Genomic DNA, 20,698 nt, shown 5'->3' on the forward strand with positions numbered 1-20,698 from the left:
CGCCCTCCTGCCTCTCTGCTCCCCACGGGCCGCCGTTTGACACACCCGTGGTCCAGCCAGCCCTTCTCCTGGGGTTCCTGTGCTTTGTGTGGACCTGACATGGGAATGGGCACTCTGTGCTCTGCTTGCCCTGAATGAACACGCCCCTGCCCAGCGCCGGCCTCACCTAACCCACAGCTGGCTAGTCTCTCTCTTTGCTTTGATTGTGGTGAAGGAGGGCCCCCCAAACCTTGCCGCCCCAGGCTCGGCTCCAGCGCGCCCTCTCAGAAAAGCAGGTGCTCCGTGCCTACCAGCTGAATCGAACTAGAAACCCCAAGCAGCTGACAAACCCGCGGGCTTCCGACTTGGTGGCTCTTCAGAGAGACTTTCATGCCAGATCTGTGGCTGCACGTCCTTACTGGGCATCTGTCATCACAAGCCTGCAGAGGGGTATACGTTCCCTGGGTCCCTACCTGCCTGCAGGCCAGCAGTACACTAGTACTCGGGGTGGCGGTAGCCATGGGGGCTGCTGGGCTGCCGCCCACGGAAAGCACGTGGTGCCTGCCCGAGCAGGTGACCGTAGCCACCTCGGGTTGGTCTCCTGGCTGGAATGGGCTTGGCGGTGGCAGGCTCATCTCCTCCCACGGCACATGGAACGGGGGCTCCGGGAGGTGAGGTTCCTTGCGCACAGCTGGGAGGTGGGTAAGCCGGGATTCAGACGTGGGTCTGTGCTTCCAAGGCCCTTGCTCTTCAAACGGCGTTCAGTGGGGTCCCACCGCAGTTGCTTGGACCTGCCTGTTCCTAAGTAGTGGATCGCCGAGGAGCATAAGCTACGCCGAGTCCTCAGAGCAGTTTCTGAGCGGTGTTCTCCTGCTCTCAGGATCTTCAGCAGCCTGCAGGCCTTCGAGTGAGAAAACAGACAGCACGGAGACTTGCTGTAGCTCAGGCGAGGCCGCTGGCTCTCTGTGGCCCACTTCTCCTTGGCAGGAAACCGAAGCAGAGCTTTCGGAGCAAATATGCAATGCCGTCTCCTCTTTGGAACTTCGTTTCAGACAGTTGGAAAACAAAACGGAAAATGAAATGCCCGGAACATTTCTGTGGCTCTTGACACCTCCCCTTCCTCCTTCTGCCCTTTGTGCAGCGGATGCCCCCTTTCCTGGGATGTCCTTGTCCCTCTGGCCAGCGTGTCGCCTCTGGGAAGCCTTTCTGACTCTGCTGGGGCGGGGGGGACCCCACTCCCCACTGGGACGTCAGGAATAGGGCACTATCCCAACCTGCAGGAGCGTCTTTTCCCCCCCGCAGTGACCATGGGGGCTTGGTGTCTCGGACCATTGTTGCATCCGAGAATCATGGGCACGTACGGATGCGTTCCAGGGTGACTCCGACTTTGCCAGCTTAAAGTACATACAACAGGGGCGCCTGGGTGGCTCAGTCAGTTAAGGATCTGACTCTTGATTTCAGCTCAGGTCTTGATCTCAGGGTGTGAGCTCAAGCCCTGCATTGGGCCCCGTGCTGGGCGTGAAACCTACTTTAAAAAACAAACAAAAAAAAGTACATACAATTCTGTGTTCTAGTAAAAAAAAAAAAAGTAGGAGGTAACTGAAAATACATAATAAATGATTGCATATGAAATAGTTCTTAATTGAGGAAGAAGGCAGAAATTAAAAACAAACCCCCCCTCTTTGGAGTCAGGCACACTTGAGCCCCAGCTCCTCTACGTGCAGAGTATGTCTTTGAGCCCGTTCTCAGCTTCCCTGAGGCTTTGTTTTGTCATCTGTAAACTGGGAGCCATGGCACCTCCCCTGACGCTTGGGAAGGTGGCTAATGCAGCTCAGGTGAAGACACTGATCGCTGAGAGCTCCAAGCAACGTGGGCAGGAAATCCATCGATACCTGCTTTTTGTACTACGTATTTATTTTTACAGAAGTTTCTCTGCCCATTCTCTTGTGCTCCTTTTAAGACCTCTTCTTGCTATTAGATTGAAAAACATGGCTTGTGAGTCATGACCCACTTCATATCTGGAAGAAGACTGGGCTGGTTTTCCATGGATGGTTGGCCGGACACTTGGATCCTCATCTCTTTTTATATAGTAAACAAATCGATGTTCCCGGAACATAGTCATTTTGCACATTGTGCAGAGGCCTCTGAATGATCCAGCCAGACATGACACACTGGTGGTTTTGCTGTCGGCCCGTTCTTGAACAAGGATGTTCGGAGTCATACAGATCCCCTGCTCGGAGTTTCCCACGGGCGCTAAGTGTTGTATTGTGCCTCTCGGGGGCGCAGAGTCTCCCCCCCGTGGTGTGCAGCCCCGCACGGCGCTTTGAGAGTTTACGGCATTGCAGTGTTCTCCAGAGATCCCAGATGCACAAACTGAGGACAAAAAGTAAAATCATCATCTTGCGGCTAAGGTTTCGATACATTTTTGTGCCTCTGACTCTAGGAGTCCTATCGTGCAGATAGACAAAGCGGAGGCGGAGCGGGTGCTGTGCCCCGGAAATTGTGCTGGTACTTTTATGTTCTTTCTTACGATCACAAACCCAGCCAGGGGGCCATCCCTGTTTTATGGTCAAGGGAGCCGTGGCCCGAACTCGTCAGGGAGCCCGTCCGTGGCCTCTGCGTACAACACATCCGTGGGTCTGTCTAGCTCCGCCTTCGGTCTTCCTCCCTCCTCACCGGTCACACAGCCAGACGCAGCACATTCCAGGTTCCTCCCGACTGGAAGCACAGCATTTTTGCAAGGGTGGCAGGCACCAAACCATAGCGTGGCTGTCTCCCCCAGACAGCTGCTGTGGTGCTCACGGCCAGAGCGGGGGGCAGGCAGGCCTGCTGGTGGCTCCGTGTGACTGCCCCCTTCTCTCTCAGCTGCCTCGTTTCCTTCTGGTGTGGGTTTTGATGAGCGTACCTCTGAGTCCGCAGACAGCCCTCCTGCACGCGGCTCATCCATACCCAGTTCTCTGGGAACTCTCCAAAACCATTGCGCTGGCGAGATGTCAGTGACCCGTGCATCGCGGAAGTTCAGGGGGCCTCTGCACTCACGGGGAGCCCGGGCAGGACCAAGGAATGCAGGCTGGACTCGGGGCTGGGCTCTGGGCGCCCACATTGCAGTTGTCGCATGAAGCCTCGCATTCTGTTTAGTGCTCTCGAGAAAGGCTGTGGGAAATGGCTCTGAGGATTACCTTGATTTGTATTTTTAAAAGAAATGGCTACCTCGTGTCTCTAGTGTTTGAAATATTCTGATGTGCTAGAAGGGTGAGAATTACCCATTTAGATCAAATTATTATTTATATAATCAGGCATACAGTTTTCCATGTCATCTTCTAGATTCTCTTCCACGAAATTCTTACAACTCCACCGTGATGTGGGTTAAAAGCCCCCCAAAGTGCAGGTGGGGAAAATGAGGCTGGTAGAAGGAGAGTAACAGACGTGTTCCAGGCGTAGGCATAGAGCTAGTGGGCATTGCAGCTGGATTCCAGTTTAGGCACAGCCATTATTAATGACCGTGGGTCCTTAATAATGGACCCCACCCCTAGAGGGCGATGGAGTGCACATTTGAGGGGAGGTAGAGGCTTAGGAAACACAGCTAATGGGCTTTTCTTGATGAATCACTATTACTTTTTTTTTTAAAGATTTTATTTATTCGAGAGAGACTGTGCAAGTAAGAGAGAGAGAGAGAGCACAAGCAGGGGAGAGGCAGAGAGAAAGGGAGAAGCAGGCTCCCTGCTGAGCGGGGAGCCTGATGGGGGACTCTATCCCAGGACCCCGAGATCATGACCTGAATCAAAGGCAGATGCTTAACCGACTGAGCCACCCAGGTGCCCCGAATCATGATTATTTTTAATAGTGCTAATATAACAGTGGTGTTGGCATCATGAACCCCAAATACTGGACTGGGGCTGTGACTGCAGGTTGATATGGGGATGCTGTTGAGATGGTTTTTGCTGGTTTCTCCACCTAATGGCCACAGTTTCTGTGCTCTTTGAGTTCTCCTATGAGCGTTTCAAAGTCTGTCTCATTTTACTTTTGGTAGTGAGCCTACCAGGGGAGGCCATGTCTTTTCTTCTAATTGTGCTTCATAATGTGCTCTTCAGGGGAGTGTGGGCTTCCCAGGCTCGTAGACTGAGGCAGGAGTAAATCGGTACTGTGTACGACCTCATCCTCCTCCATAGAACTCTGCTGTGTCTCCCACTTTGTCTGTCTGACCCGAGACTTTGAGCAGTTCTTCAAGTAGGTGCAGTTGTAGTAAGTAACTGCTGGGAAGTGGGGTGTCAGGGGTGAGGATTGGCATCTATGTGCAGGTTCTCGGGGAGCGCAGGGGCATTTCCGAGTCGAGCCAGGCTGGGCTTGAGTCAGGGCTCTGCCCTTGCTGTCTGGCTCAGCCGGCAAGCCCCTTCTTCAGTGACTCTATTCACACCTGAAAGGTGCAACTGTCCTCCCTTTCCTGTAAGAATGATCTTAGGCGTACGTGAAACAATGGAATAGGAAGGATTGAGTACAGTGCCTGGCGTCTGATATGCATTTGAGAAATGCTCCTTCCCCACCTCCCTCTCCTCCTTTCCTCCTACTGTGAGATGCACTGGCGTGGTATTTGCTGAACTTGTGTGCAGGGACCCCACCTGCAGCCTTCGTTCTGTGGCCTGGAATACTCGTCGAGTGAACAGAACCTCTACTTTGGTGGTCGCTCTGGGCTACACAGTGAAAATAGGAAAATAATGAAAATAGGCGGTGTGCTGGATTATGTATTTCAGGGTCTTCGCCCTTAAGGAATAAAGATGTTGACAGATACTTCTCTGTTCTTTGTTTTTTTTCAGTGCCTGAAACAGTATGTCGAGCTCTTGATCAAAGAAGGACTAGAAACTGCGATCAGCTGCCCCGATGCGGCCTGCCCTAAACAGGGCCATCTGCAGGAGGACGAGGCACGAGCATCTGAACAAATCTGGTTTTTAACGGGTGCAAGGGCGTCCTGCGTAGCTCCGCTGGGGGTCGTGGGCTCTGCTTAGGCCGACCTGGGCTGTGTTCTAGCCCACAGCTTGTCATACTTCCTGTTTGTGTTTTTTTTCTTCTTAGATTGAGTGCATGGTCGCTGCTGAAATTATGCAAAGATACAAAAAGCTACAATTTGAAAGAGGTAGGTGCCCGGGCGGGTTAGCGGGTTACGATTCCCGTGGTGGAGTACCGGCAGGCACATCGCGGGGAGCGCTTTTGGGGGATAGGATTGTCCATCCTTCGGCTGCAGTGAAAGTGAAAGCATCAGTGTAAATTAGGTTTCTGAGATGTCGTGGTCATTTTGAGTTCTCTGCAGAGCTCCCAGGTGGAAGGCCTTTGTTGGGGTTCCATGTGGCAATAAGAAGGAATCCTGAAACACAACTCATTTGCAGGGATTTGGGTTTAGGGGGTGGTTTAAAGCGATCTGACCCTCATGGGGCATGATTATTCTGCAGCCGGATTATGGCTAATAGTTTGGGGACTAAATTCTTAGACGGTGCAGAATTTAAAAGATCCAAAGGGGCAGAAGGAAGTTGGGAGGCCACGCGTGGGTGAAAGTGTAATGACCGGCATCCTGACAGGAGAGTGTAACCTGTGCTTTTGCACCTGGGGTGCATCTGGACGCGTGGGCGCCAGGTCCCGAGTCCCTTGTCTCAGTAAGTATCCCAAAAGCCCTGCAAGCTTGTCCCCTTCTGTTAATGTGGCCCCCACAGAGGCTGACCAATTTGCCCAGACTTCCAGCTCTAGTGGGTGGTGGTAGCAGTGGGGACCAGATCTGCCCCCACCTCCAGGGTGTCCTGCACACCTTCTTGGCGGGAGCCAGGCCTGCCACAGACCTCAGGGTTCCCCAGGAGCACTGTGCGGCACGGGCGGAGCGGAGGTGAGATTTTCAAGGTGGCCTTGCCAAGCATTGAAACGTGTTGGATGCCCAGGACTGGTCTTTGGCTTGGCTCTCTGAAGTGTGCCAAGGTCATAAAATGATGTTTTAAAGAGTCAGTGGCTTCCATTTGGCTTCATTCTCATGTATATCCTGGACCTTGGGCTCACCTGAAAAGGAGCATAACAACAGACATGTTTAGATGATGCTCCTTAGGCACAATTTTACTGTGAAGACACCACATCCAAACTCTGACCTTTTCAGCTCAGACTGTAATCGTTCAAGTGCGCTCTCCCCGCTCCCTGCCTCCTCTGCATCAGAAGCTCATTACTGAGATGCAGCCCTGGGCTGCACGTTTACAGGAAAACACTCAAGATGGGAAGAACGCAGAATAGAGCAGAGGAAAGGATCAGGAGATTCCTAGGTTAGCTGAATGTGCAAAGGTCTTTCTTTCTTTCCTTCCTTTTTCTTTCTTTTTTTTTTTAAGAAATGCTAAAGATAGTTGCATTTCCTCTTGAGGCTTACTTCTAAAAAAAAAAGGCAGTGTGTGGCCAACTTAAAAAAATGAAACGGGATTCTGATGACATTGAAATTGTTTTCAAGAGCTTTTTTATTTAAATGGCATATATCATTTGGTTTGGGGTGGTTTATAGTTTAAATGTAATACCATGTGATACAGAAGTCAGCATGTAGAGCTATAAAATTGATTAATTTGGATTTCTGAGACTTTGAGGCTCTTCTGAAGATATTTTCCAGAGAGAATCTCGACAGAAACTGGTAGTTATTTGGGTTATAAGAAAATTAACTTTCTCTGACCTTGAATTTCATTTAAAAATGCAGCTGCATAAATGTTCCTACCTAATATTTTCAACTTTGTGCTTTCAAATATTTTGTAATTTCAAGTGCTTTGGCTCAGTCAGGGATTTTTTTTTTTTTAAACTTTGCATAAAAATGAAGCCAGCTTGACTTAGGTGAACAAAATCTCTCAAGCCTGTTATATTACTTGAGAACATTTTGCTAGCACTATGTGAAAAGCAACAAAAACACAAAATGAACTCAGACTTAATATGACCAAAGACCTGTCTGAATGAAATGTTAAAATGTTGGAGCTAAAGTAAAGCAATTGCTTCCAGCAAGTACATCAAACAAGTTTTGAGATGTGATCAGAAGGCGAGTTTCGGTCAGAAAAAACCAGAAAAGGTTTTGAAATGCAGTCAGGGAGGCCGCCCTGGGAAGAGAACCCAGCTCCCAGGTCCTCTGACAACACTTAGTTCCTAATGGGTTTAAGTTGCAAACATTGTTTCCGTTGGGTCTTAGCATGTCTCATCTCATGTAACCGCCTTGATCTTTTTTTAAATTGGGAGTACGGTTGACACACAATGTTATATTAGTTTCAGGTATTGCAAGCTTGATTTTCATCTCCTCTCCCCCACTCCTCCAGTTGGCATCTTTGGCAAGGAAGCTGTGGGCTTGTTTTTCTTTCCGAGTGCCCACCTGCCCCTGTGGCAGACTCCAGAGGCCTCTGGGGGCAGGCTCTGCGGGGGGCTCACTCCCTCGCACGCCCCACCAGGCTTCGCCTGTGCTCTTGGCTGAGCAGCCACCCTGACAGGCTGCAGGTGTTTTTTCCCTGTTCCTCATTCCTGAAGCTCCTGCCATCCAGAGGCGGGGCCTGCAGCCTCCTGGGCTCTTTATCCTTGGGATAGCAGGTCCGATGAATGCTGACGTCAGGCTTGTCCTGCTTGGTGTCGGTGCTTTCCTTGAGAGTAAAGCCCAGAGAGATGAACTCACTTGCTGAGCTGCTCCATCCGTAAGCAGGCCTGACTGGGGCCGAGGAGTCCCCACCGGGCGGGATGCGCTGCCACGGGGCTGCTGTGGCCAGAGCGCGGGCCTGGCCAGCCGCGTAGTGAGAGTCAGAACCTCACCTCTCCTAGCACGCTTCGCCAAGAAAACCACTTTAAAAAGAAAAGCACCTTTTAAAAAAGTCTTGGGCTTTTTTATAAGCAGAGCTATTAGGGACCTGCTTCCTTTATCTATGATTAATGTGTCTTGGGGAGATGGAAGATGAGATTAGTTTCTAAGGTGTGCCAGAAAATAGGCTGCTGGCCTTGTTTGAAGACCTATGCTCTACCCAGACGTGTCTACATAAGACATTAGATACAATGTATCGAAGATACAACGTGCCTAATGTATATCGTTAGGTATATATGTGATCCATAGCCCTAGATGTCTGTACCTACATGCTTCCCAAAAAGAAGAGCTCCCTGGTGCTCCCCAGTGTGGATTTTCTTACTGATCGTTTCCTGTCTTGTACACCAGCTGGCGGAATTCGGCATGGGAGTGATGATGGGAATGTTAGGACAAGTCCACGGGAAGAGCCCCGGGGGCTGTATTCGCAGGGTTTGAGGTGTCCTGGCCGCAGGGGAACGGTGTTTGCCTTCGGCCGGTTGGGACAGATTCTTTGCCCTTTTCCTCTCTGATAGGAAATCTCTCCCCCGGGGACAGGCAGTTCCTGTCACAGCTCCACGAGGACAAAAGTCACAAAATTTAAGTCATTACCATGGAAACCTTAACTAGGTCTCCTTGCCCTGCGCTCCTTAATATAACTGGGCCTCTGCCGATGAGGCAGCCTAGTAGCTGCCTTCGCTGTGCCAGGAGAGGGAGTGGGAGGTGGGTCATGGCCACAAGGTGCGGGAGTGAGTGCCGCCCGCCCTGACGCCGCAGACTCCTCACGGTAGACGCCGGGGTCCGGAGCATGGGGAACCCGCAGGGTCCGTGTAAGGGCAGCGTGCTTGCCAACGCTCTCAGACAGACCAGCACTGACCACGGCGTCGAGATGGAAGAGAACAGAGCAGGCTGAGGACCTCTCTCCCCGTGTCGTGTGGTGGTTAGCGTGCTAAGTGCCCGCACCCTGCATTGCCCTTCGCAGGTGCTGTGCTCATAGGGGACCCCAAAATCTAGCTGGGGTGAGGCTGGGCTCCCCCAGAGCACTTATTAGCACCGAATACAGGGAGCCGTGTGGGGACCGTGGTGAGGAGCTGAATCAGACCAGGGAGGGGAGTGCAGCGGGGTCACCTGCCTCGCTTTCATTCCCCGGGGTGGGGACCTCCATGGAGGGCTTCTCTCCCTCCTCCTTTCTCCTGTCCCCTAGGCTCAGGTGAGCTCCCCACACATGTGCCTCGGGGGCAACCACTTCGTTGCCCCACAGCCACCCCCAGATCTGATGGCCGCAAACATTCCTAGAAAAGCAGACCCTGAAACTCAGCTAATGACAAGAGCTAATTCTCCTCATTCACTCACCATTAGGAACATCATGAAGGTTTTACATTACTGTAACGAAGGTCAGTTAAAAAGTAGCACATTTTCCTGGATTCCAGAGATCCTTTATATTAGCAGGTTCTACTAAATCTTCCCTAGACCTACCAATTTGATAGTTTCCTGCCATTAATTAATTCTCCCTTCCAAACAACAGGTCGAGGAGGAGTTAGATTAGAGCAGGAGTGGGTCAGCTTTGGCCAGTGGGCCCAGAGTGGGCCGGCCCATGGCTTGGCATTGTAAATAAAGTTTTATTGGGACACTCATTTACGGATCAGCATGGCTGCTTTTGTGCTACAATAGCAGAGCTGAGTCGGTGGAGACAGACCGCACGACTCTCAAAGACTAAAATATACTCACTGTCTGCTCCTTTGCAGAAAATGCTTTCTCGTTCCTGGAATAGAAGACTGTTTTCAGGGCTGTACCTGACACAGCTTATTCCTAGAGGGTTGAATCTGGCTTCCCGTTTAATTGGGGAACATGGCACACCTACGTGTGTCTTGTGGCAGCCCGTGTAGGTGACGTCTGGGCACACGTCCAGCCCACGTCCAGCCCCCAGGCAGTGGTAGATCCCAGTGCGTGCAAATCCTGTTTTCGACGCAGGTGAACTTAACCCAGCCCTGGCTGTTGATCGGTCACACAGCCAGGAAGCTCACAAGTCCCTTTCATTGCCTTCCAAGTTTCCCTGGCAGAATCCCGTGGTCTCCGGTTCCTTCCCCATAGCCACGGCTGAAAAGCTTAGAAACCAGCGGCCTACTTGAGGGCCTTTGAAAATGACCCAGTCCTCTGGCCTGTGATAGCTTTTTGGCAGAGCTGCAGCATTCTGTGTCGTTTCCCGTCAGGTCCTCCCTGCCACTGCCCCTCACTGAGGATTCAGTGTCACCCGGACAGGCGGTGAATGGAACGATTAATCAGGTTCACGAAGAAGGGCAGCTCGGGACTGATCAGGAGTGGAAACGGGAGGGTATCCTGTTTTTCAAAATAAACTCCATCACTAACTTCCTATAATGGGGCTTCTTAGCAGCTTGGCCTCCACTTGGAGAGGCAACCTGGCCATTTCACACAGGAGTTAGTTCATGGCTTAGGTTTAAATTTGGGAGGGGGAACAGCCTTAGGCAAATGAGTCATTTGATGAGAAGAATTTGGCCACATTCCTTCCCTCCTTTCTTTCCATCCTCCTTACCAAACGTTGTCCGAGGACCCGCTGTGTGCCTTGCACTGGGCCAGACTGTGAGGCAGCAAGACTGAAGACGTGGGCCTGACTTCAGGAAGCTGCGCCCTGGGGAGGTGAACAAGGAAGCAGAAGGCGCGCCTGGACCCTGGCCTGTGGGCGCTCACAGGGAACCCAGACCGGCCGTCAGGGGTGGGGGGGTGCTTCCTGGGAGCCACCAGCATTCTGGGTGCAGGCAGCAGCATCTCTAAAGGACACTGGGTGTGTTTCGGGTGGGATCGGAAATGGGGAGCGAGAGGAGGGGAGGAGAAAGAGCCAGACAGGCACCAGGTCGTGAAGGACATAGAAAGACTGTTAAGAATGTGAAGCCACGCGCTGATGGGATCCCTCAGTCCGAACACCCCGTGAGATCCTTCGTGTGCAGACGTTGACTTGCCCGTTCTTTCTCCCTGTGCTAGAGGTGCTCCTGGACCCCTGTCGGACTTGGTGCCCGGCCTCCGCCTGCCAGGCCGTGTGCCAGCTTCAGGAGATGGGGCTGCGGACCCCGCAGCTGGTGCAGTGCAAGGCCTGCGACATGGAGTTCTGCTCCGCCTGCAAGGCCAGCTGGCACCCTGGCCAGGGCTGCCCGGAGAGCTTGCCGACCACCTTCCTTCCCGGAGAGACCAGGTACCCTCCGCGCAGCTCCGGCGGCAGGCGTGGGCGGAGGGCTGGGGAGGAGGAGGAGAAGGAGGCCGCTGCTCCCTGAATGTGTCTCTGGAGACATGACTGCTTCTGGATCAGTCTCTTCCTCTTGAGCCCCATTTAAACCTGGGCGGGTGGGTGGGTGGTTGATTATTTTTGAGAACTGATGATGTGTCAGGTACTGTGCAAAGCAGTGGCGTTTTAGCGGTGCACAGGGAGCTGACTGCACTCGGCCTGTCCGGAAAGACAAACCTGTGGATGGCCTGTTACCGTCAGGAGTTTGAAGTCACATCGTACCTGGAGTTTTCCAAGACTCCATGGTGTGGAAGGTGATCTGAGACGGGGACAGGGACCAGAGTAGGTGGGCAGTAGCTACAAATACCAAAGGGATCGCCAAAAACAGGTTTCCAGGTGCCTGAGAGCAAGGGCCTGCCCTTCCCTAGAAGAGCGGGGGAGGCATGGCTGCATCTCTGCCCTCTCGTTCCCTGGTCCGACCCTCAGGCCGATGCCCAGGTGGACACTGCAGCATCAGTGTATGTACCTTGAAGTTAAGCAGGGTGAATCAGAAGGAATCGGTAATATTCAGCTATTTATGTCCCATAAAGTCTGTAGCGCAGATGGGTCCCCCAGGATCGTGTTGGCCCTGCACCTGTTGCAGCCGCGTTCTTGATCGAGGGACTCCCACCGGCCACCCAAAGGTGTGGTCACCAGCTGCTCCCTGTTTTCCTCGCCCCATTCTGCTGCCCCGCCCCCACTCCCCGCGGCTCCCCCTGCGCAGAGAGCCTCTTGGCCCACCCTTCCTCTCCCGAGTCTGCACGTTTCAGCCCGTGCCTGCCCCTCACCACCCGCCTTTCCCTGGAGACTCCTTGCCGCCCTCAAATACAAGGCTCACGTCCGTCCTTCGTCAGGCTACCCCGATCCCAGGGCAGAGCTGCTGACCCCACCCTCTGGGCCCCTCACTGGAGATGGTCTGTATTGGTCACAACACCAGCCGTACTGCGCTGGAGGTCATCTGCGTGTGCGGCCGATTCCTCCAGTAGGCTGAGCTCCCCACATCACGGCCTGCGCCTGCTTGAGCTTTGTCACCCCAGGTCTTGGCATCCAGCCAGCACTCATGCCGGGATGAATCGCTTACCTCCTGTTTCCATGTGGTAGGGTTGTCTTACGTTCCATCTTCCCTTAAGCCATGCTCCCAACCACCACCTGACCAGCTTCAATCACTACGATGTGTCTGCCCCGTGAAGATCTTGAAGTGGTCAAAGACGCCTTATTTACTTTCATAAATTTGAGTTTATAGTAAGGGCTGTTATTAATAATAATTTGAAATATAATTCAGATGCCGGGAGATGTATGAAAACTGTCGTCCATACCACGTGAATTTCTAGGCACGCCACACCACACCAGCACTTAAATATTTGAACTGTTTCCATTTTAACGTCTCCCTGAGAAGAGATGGTCTTCATTCCCCACCGATACACTGCCCCCGTTCATGGAATTTCCTTCAAAATGAGCTTATGAATCACATGAGGAAATTAGTTCCATTACTTTAAGGTCACAACTGGCTTTCAAACTGAAACAATATTATCTAACCCGATAGCCACCCTCAGTCACTGGATTTGGTGCCTCGTGACTTGGGGCTCTTTGCAGCAATCTGCAGGAGGGCACAGCTTGTGATCGCGCGGAGCTGACTGTGTTCCGGGGCCCGCTGGGGGCACTTGCGTGTGACTGCCCTGGCTCATTTGGAGTCGTGTCCTGTGCAGCCAGCTTGCTGTGTGTTTTGCCTTCACATTAGACAAGAATTGGAGCAGGAGAGAGTGTTCCCTTCAGAGAGACTGTAATAACTGCCACTTGCTGAGTGCTGACTGCCCCCCTGCCAGGTTCTGGGTTGTGTACCACGTGCACGGAAACCCGTTCAAGCTTCGCTGCACCCTGAGGTGGGTGCCACTAGCCTCACTCCGAGCAGCGGATGGGATGGGCACACTAACGCTGCTGGTACCCGAGCCGCACGGCTGGGGCTTGTCTGTCTCTGGACCCCATGCTCCTCACGCGAGGACACTCTGCCTCCTGCCGCCATGTCCTCACTGGTCACCACCTCCTAGTGAACAGCCCAGAACCGCATTCAGCTGGAGCCCACGCCTCACTGAGGAGGCGCCTCCCCTCATTATCAGATAGCTCATACGAAAGTCAAACGATTTTAATCGTTATATTTACCATGATGCTTGTGGAAGATCCTTCCACCAGAATGCACTCCAAATGCCAGAATTTGCTCGCTTTCAGTGCATGTATGCTCATGAATGCATTAGGTTCTAGAAGGGCTGCTCACTCCAGTGGGAGATCATTTTTCTTCTGGTGATGTTGGACTGATGCAGTGAGTTCAGATAATAGAGCAAATGTGTTCCTATAGTGATAACTGCTTGTAGCAGTTTACCATTTTTTCATCCAGATGTTCTCATGCACATATTTTTTAGCTTTCTTTTTAAATTTAATGGCATAGGATGGACATTCTTCTGGAGTCACACCGAAATATCTATGTCATCTCTTTATTAGCAGCATAGAATGATTGCTGTCATTTATCGGCCAGCTTCACCCGTGCTCGATGCTGCGGTGTGCTGTCGTGTGTGATCTTCCAGCACGCTCGCCCTGAGAGGCCTGAGGCCCAGACACGGCCGGGCTGCATAGCGCCAGCACGTGAGCCCAGGCTTACAGCCCATCACGCCAAGCACTGCAAGCCTCGCCAGACTTCTCAGCAAAGTGATTCTGTAAAGACAGGCCCAGTAGATCTAGCTGATCGATGAGCATGTATTTGTAACATTTATTTTTTTCTGACAATAGCGAAGTGCATAAAAATTATCATCGATCCTTTGGAAATTATACAAATATATGAATGAAGACGTAAAATTTGACCATCGCCCCGTTACGCAGACACCTTCTTTATAAGCCTTTGTCATAATTTCTTTTGTCTACACATATCTAAACTTAAATACATACCAATATTGCTTTTTTCCCCTTAAATGCAACTGGCTGATCCACAGGTTTTTTTGGCGATTGTTTTATGGAGTCTTAGTTTCATTTTATAACATTGAATAACAAGTGGCCTTGGCCCCTGTAGTTGCACTAATGGTTTTAGCCTTGCTGGTGCTGACAGGGCCCCTCCCCTTCCCCCCCCAACGGGGTCCCACTGAGTCTCGCGATGATGGAATCTCTCCTGCAGCTCTGCTTTCAAACTGGAGGAGGACGACGCGCCCATCAAGCGCTGCCCCAAGTGCAAGGTCTACATCGAGCGGGACGAAGGGTGCGCCCAGATGATGTGTAAGAACTGCAAACACGCCTTCTGCTGGTACTGCCTCGAGTCTCTGGACGTGAGTACAGCCTTGAGCTTGGCTTTGAGGTTCAGACTTGCAGTGGGAAACACCCTAGCCATTTCCTAAAGAGCTTAGAGAATGTGCCTGGGAAATAGAAATAACATTATTAGATGTTTTTCTGTGCTTATGAAAGTATGAACTCATCAAGTGCAGTGGTACCAGGAGGAGTTCTGGGGAGCAGAAGGTCAGCTCAGGCTTAGGATTCAGCTCAGGTGGATGGGGTCTTAGGATCTTAGGTTTTGTCTGTGGGGACTGTCTTGGCTCAGTGTGCTGTAACGGAACACCAGAGAGAGGGAGCTGAAAAACAGGCATTTATTCCTCACAGCTCTGGAAGAATAAATGGTAGCTTACCCAAGATTAGGGTGCCAGCAGATTTGGTTCTTGGCATTTGACCCCAGGGCCAAGAGAGACAAGAGAACCCTCCTCTTGGTTTACAGATGGCCACCTTCTCACTATGTCCCCTATGTCCCCACGTGGCAGAGAGAGAAATTGGTGTCTCCCCCTCATTGTATAAGGACACTAATCCCATCATGGGGTACCTACCCATCTCCTGACCTCATGGGAACCTAACCACCTCCCAAAAACCCCACTTCAGGTATCATCACATGGGGCCTGGGGGATTCGGCTTCAACATATATGAATCTGGGGGGATGTAAACATGTAGTGCGCACAGCAGGGGCTGTTGGTGGAATAGGAAGGATGAACAGAGGCAGGGGACAGGGAAACGGGGTGGTGGGGGCACAGTTACTTTGGTCAGCTTCTGTCACCTTCAGGGCAGAAAAACACACACTCTGAGCCATCTGACAGAATGGAAGTTCCCAGCCTCATATGGCCACCTTCTCGCAAGCATGCCCTGTGCTGAGTGTTTCCCAAACGCTCTGTACCCCAGTGTCTCTGCACGTGCTAAGTTCCTGCTGGGAGCGCCTGGCCCTCCCCTCTCAAAGCACCTGTTTTTTTCTGGAGCTTTAAGGCCAGATGTGAAGGACACTTCTTTTTGGTTCCATATTTTCCTTCTTCACCCATATTAGGAGAAAGGGCATCTTGCCAAAGTGATGACATTCTGACTTTAGTTTTAGAAGAGTTTATTTGTACATGGGCTTTTTTTTTTTTTTTAAGATTTATTTATGTGAGAGAAAGTGTGCATGCAGTGGGGAAGGGCAGAGGGAGAGGGAGAAAGAATCTTAAGCAGACTCCATGCTCAGTGCGGACCTGACACCAGGCTCCACCTCATGACCCTGAGATCATGACCTGAGCCAAAACCTAGAGTCAGATGCTTAACTAATTGCACCACCCAGGTGCCCCTGTACATAGGTTTTTAAAACTCTGTTAAGTAGCAGAAATAATCTGTTAAAATCATTGTGGTTAGTGACTGTCAAAGCAAATCAAGTCATGTGTCCTATGTATTTATATATATCTGTCTTACACAGCAAGGACCACTGTGTCCACCTCTTCCAAAAATAGTATTAAGCCATTAAGATCTAACTAAAATAAAGGAGGGTTGCCACAGATCCCTGCTTTACCTTGTCAGGAGTTCGGTTGTCCAGCCTGCCCCTGCTTCCCTACCTCTGTGACATCAAAGCGTTGGTCGGGGGAAGTGTCCGTCCCGGGGGCCACATCAGAGCAGTCAGCTTAGCTCCTGAGGCCGAGAAGGGCCATCTTCTCAGGGCTGCCAAGCTGAAGGAGGAAGGGTCCCTAACAGTGGGCTAAGTTGAAAGTTTGCCTGTTGTCCTCAGGATGGGCCTACAGATTGTCAGGAAGAAAGTAAGTGCCTATTTGAGATGGAATCTTAAAGAAGGTAATAGGTCGTAACTTAAAGGTCACCTTTTTAAAATATTAGATAGATTGTTTCTCTTGGGGTTTTTTGTTTTTTTTTTTTTGAGAAGTCTGTTGTTCCTTTATTAACTATGAATTACTGCATGTACAGTAGAGCTGTGTGTAGCTGAACCAGTCGTGGGAAGATATTACCCTTTTGCCATCCTGGAGGTTTCACTTTCTTATCCAAGGCAAGTTTAATAAATCAGTTTGGCAAGATTAATCTTCCTTAGCTTAGATCCAAACAAGTGTGTTCTGTGACCTTGTGTGGTGGTAAGAGATGTTTAGAAGGATGTCTCAAGCACTACAAAGTCCTTAGGGCCTTAAGGTTTTCATATACGTGCACTACATATGTATACAATATGTGTATGAAATTATATTATATATATATGTATAGTCTTTGTCTATATTATATATATAGTTTTGTATTTTATCATGTTCCAATTTTAGGGGGAAAACTGATTTTTAAATTAGGATGTATCATCTAGTATCTGGTCTGCAGTTTGCCACTCCTTATAGCTTTTCCTGAAGGGGAACAGAAGGGAAATGTCAGTTTTATTCTGTGTTATCCAGTCTCCTTGAAGAGTTTTGGGGGAAAGTACTGGAAACAGGCTGAAGAAGGTGGAGTTTCTGGGGTGATCACTGCCCTGTTTGATGAAGCTACAGGAATGGGAGCTGTCTTCATGGACACAAGGCTGTTGACCCTGCTCTGGTCCCTGGAGAAACATCCTGTCTGTCTGTCTGTGTGTCTGAGTTCTGAAGCCCGGCCATCCCGACTCTGCGTGAACTAAGGACGTGGGCACCACCCTGCCCTTTTCCACCTTGAAAGTCATCATCCTCCTGGCCAAGCGTTTCCTGTTTGTCTTTGTAAACGAAGAGCTGCTGAAAAAGGACCCTGTGGCCTTAGAAAGCAGATTCTCAAGGGGGCAGTTAATCCAGGACGATCACCGTGATTTAAGACAAGTGCCCGAACACCTGGCTGGAGGCCTGCCGGGCTTCTAAGACAGGAATGCACGTCACTTCTCTTTCTCTTGCACGTCTGAACTCGGCAAGGAGTTCTAGATCCTGTGAGGCTGCTTCCTTCCATCATGTGCCTTATTCCCCCGTCTGCACCGGGCCTGGATCCTCACGGGTGCGCCCGTCGTGCTCCCTGGAATCCCTGCTGTGATGCCCTCCCAGCCTCAGCCACACAGCTGCAAGGGACACTCGCACTTTCTTTCTTTCTTCTATTTTCTGGGGGGGGGGGCAGATAGATGATATTTATTAAGGTAATTGGTGCCCACACTGCACAGCTGGTTCCACACACCCATTTTATTTAATACGTGCTTTCTTTCTGTGAGAGTTGGAATTATTTCCTTTCCCAAAGGGAAGATTTAACAGCCTTTCCCAAAAGCACCGAAGGAGTGAGGAACGAACCAGCATCTACTCTTTCATCTTTCAGTCTCTAAAAAAACCAGTTTGGGGTCAGACCAGCCTCAGGCCAGAGTTTGACACAAAAGGCCCGTGGGGGTTTATTTTTATCTTTGAACATCTCCGTGATTGCAGCTTTCTACACGTTCCATTGTTTCTGTTTCCAGCCAGGGGCTTAATGAAACTTCCCTGAACAATAGTCAAGACAAAGCGTCCCTGTCACAGAAATACACCTAGATTCCTGGCAGGTCCTGGGGGTTGTTCGGCCCAAGGCTGTTTCCAATAAACTTAAAGTCACAATGAAATCATTTATATTCTGTAGAAGCATCTTAGGTGGAAGGTACCATTTGAACAAGCTTCCGTTCTGTTCAGGAAGCACGCCAGCCCCAGTGGACTCCTCTGAGTGGCAAAGCCCATGATCTGGAGCTGGGGATCGCCCTGTCCATTTTTTTGGTTTGTGTTTCAGAAAATTAATTCAAAAGCTATTCAGCAGCCTAGGGTGCAAGGCTTTGTGATAGGCAGTCTGGGAAAACGAGACCTAGCAATGGAAAATTAGCTAATCTCAGTGTACGAGTGAATGTCAGCAGAAAGGAAAGCATAATTAAGAGTTCAAGGAGGGGCGCCTGGGTGGCTCAGTCAGTTAAGCGACTGACTCGGTTTCGGCTGAGGTCATGATCTCAGGATCCTGCTCAGTGTTGGGCTCCGCGCTCAGCGGGGAGCCTGCTGGACATTCTCCCTCTCCTCTGCCCCTCCCTCCGCTCACATGCTCAATCAATCAATCTTAAAAAATAATTCAAGGAAGGAAGGGTTCACGGTGGACAGATGTTGTCAGAAATAGCTTCAGAGAAGATGAAGCTCCGGCTAGAAGAGGCTTTCTCTTCATTTATGCCTGGGCTTCCTCCCACAATTGAGGGGACTTGGGGAAAGGGGGGCGAGGCAGGTGGTGGCCGGCTGGGACTTCCAACCTCCCTCAAAGGCTTCCTGCTGCGACCCCCGAAAAGCCAGGGTTTCATGATGCGCAGTGTGCATTGTGGCACCAGGAGGATGCCCTGTACCGTCCACAGACTGCAGGCTGGCACCGGTCTCGGGAGGAGAGCAGGGTTCGCTGACTTTGCCCCCCAGTCGGGTTCCAGCAGAGGTGATTTTAAGGGCCGGACGCCAAGCTGAATGTGCGGCATGCCACGGCTCTCGGAAGAGGGACTTCCCGTGCACTCAGCGACACTGGACCCGGTGCTTATGTATTTATTCCTTTCTCAGGAGGAGCCTGTCTGTTTACACCGTCCGTTAAATGAGTAAACAGCCATGGGCCCCTCCCTCCTTGGTACTATGTATTGAGCTGTGTCTTTGTACATTTAACAGGAGAGAAAATGGTACTTCGCGTTGGGTGGGCGGGGAGCAGAGGGGTTGGGTAGCAGACCCATTCCTGCATGCTCGGCTGGTGCTTGCTCAGGGTTGGGGTGCCAAGCACTGAGCCGGGAACATAGTTCGAGATTGACCCCCACTGAGGGGCCCAACGCCAAGAGCCTGACAGTGACTGGGGGTCGGATGGGAGGCGAGAGCGCGGGGAGGGCAGCAGGAACAGGGTGTTTCCGTGAGTCAGAACTCACTTCAGACGGAGGAGCTGTAGGTGGCAGATGGTTCCCGAGCCAGTTGTTGCTGAGTAATGAGTGCGCTTTCGTGGTCTGAGCTGAAAGGACGAAGCACGTCACAGGTGAGGAGCCCGACAATAATGGAGGAGGATGAACTGGAGATCAAGGGAACCCTCTAATCCAGGGGTAATCCTGCCGGGCGGGCGGCAGGAAGATGTAAAGGCAGACGTGCGCCCGTGGAATCAAACAGAGCCAGGGCCCAGAGCCTCTGACCTACTTGTTCACAAGCCTGCATCCCAGAGATTGTCTGCCTGCAGAAACCAGAGGCTGACATCTGGAGCAGGGCTCCCTCTAGTGCCCAAGGCCGATGCTCTAGGGAGGATGGAGGACGGAGGTCCCGCCGGGCGGCCCAGCGCCGTGGGTGCGTGGGTGCCTGTCCTTCCTCTGCCGCCCACTCCTTCTCAGACCCCCACTTGCTTTGGGCCTAAAGAAAGAAACTCGGCCCCGGCAGGACTCACTCACCGAACCGAGGGGAACCTGCCATGACCCCCCCCGCCTCTCTCTCTTCCTCGCAGGATGATTTCCTCCTGATCCATTACGATAAAGGACCCTGCCGGAATAAGCTGGGCCATTCCAGGGCATCTGTCATCTGGCATCGGACACAGGTAGGAGGTGACTCACCTGGAACTTTGATCTCCGGGAGAGAGAATGTGTGTGCGCACCAGGGGGTTGGAGATGCGCTGTACGGAAAAGCAGAGCTAGTCAGTGTGGGTCCCGCCTGAATTTTTCTTGGTCTAACATCATGCTTATGGAGGCCCTGGCCCAAAGTTGTAGTAAATATGCATCGTGTTTAGCACGTGACAGCTCCTTAACGTCAGACTGGATTACCTGCACCTTACCCACGGCTTTGGTGATGAGCCACTGGGTGGCTTAATCCTTGTGTGGCCCTTAATGAAGAGCTTTCTCTAGAGACCTTGAGGTAAGCAAGTTAGTCCTGGAAAGGGGGACAGAAAGAATGGAAAAAGTCCCTCCCTGGTATTGTCTGAGCAGCCTCTGGGGTTTACAGAGGGCCAGTGCATTCATTCATGTTGATTCATACGTGCAACACCCATTTATTTCCTGCTGCACACCAGGTAGTCTTCCAGGGGCTGGAAGTACTCCAGTGAATAAGATAGATGCGTCCCTGTCTTACAGGACCCGCGTTCCGTGCAGGGACAGGGATGACAGGTGCTAGGAGTTCAGCTGGAGAGGAGATGGGATGGCGTGGCGGGGAAGGACCATTGGAGGTGGTGCCCATGGGGACTGCTGAGTGCTGAGTGATATTAATCCTAAAAACAAACTTCCAGCTATTTTACCAGCAAAAATGGGTTTATTTGGGAATAGCATAGGAATGCCACTTGGGACAGGCAAGCTACGGCTAAACCATAGGCAGGTCTGGAGAATAAAGGAGAGCAAGTCTCTTTGATAGAAGAAAGGCGGCCACTGGGAAGGCTGTTACAAACATCAAAAGTCCTTTGGA

General features: G+C 51.3%; 1 protein-coding gene across 7 annotated transcripts in view; it reads left to right on the forward strand.

Moving 5' to 3' along the window:
• RNF144A (ring finger protein 144A) overlaps positions 1-20,698 on the forward strand; it is a 115,289-nt gene that overhangs the window by 80,949 nt on the left and 13,642 nt on the right. For all 7 annotated transcript variants that reach the window (XM_078055924.1, XM_078055925.1, XM_078055923.1 and 4 more), the window contains 5 exons: positions 4,791-4,895; positions 5,047-5,107; positions 10,784-10,991; positions 14,218-14,365; positions 19,755-19,844. In XM_078055924.1, coding sequence (XP_077912050.1) covers positions 4,791-4,895; positions 5,047-5,107; positions 10,784-10,991; positions 14,218-14,365; positions 19,755-19,844 — 612 coding nt within the window. The remainder of the gene's footprint in view (positions 1-4,790; positions 4,896-5,046; positions 5,108-10,783; positions 10,992-14,217; positions 14,366-19,754; positions 19,845-20,698) is intronic.

Source organism: Halichoerus grypus, chromosome 10, assembly GCF_964656455.1.
Source record: "Halichoerus grypus chromosome 10, mHalGry1.hap1.1, whole genome shotgun sequence".
NCBI classification, from domain to species: domain Eukaryota; kingdom Metazoa; phylum Chordata; class Mammalia; order Carnivora; family Phocidae; genus Halichoerus; species Halichoerus grypus.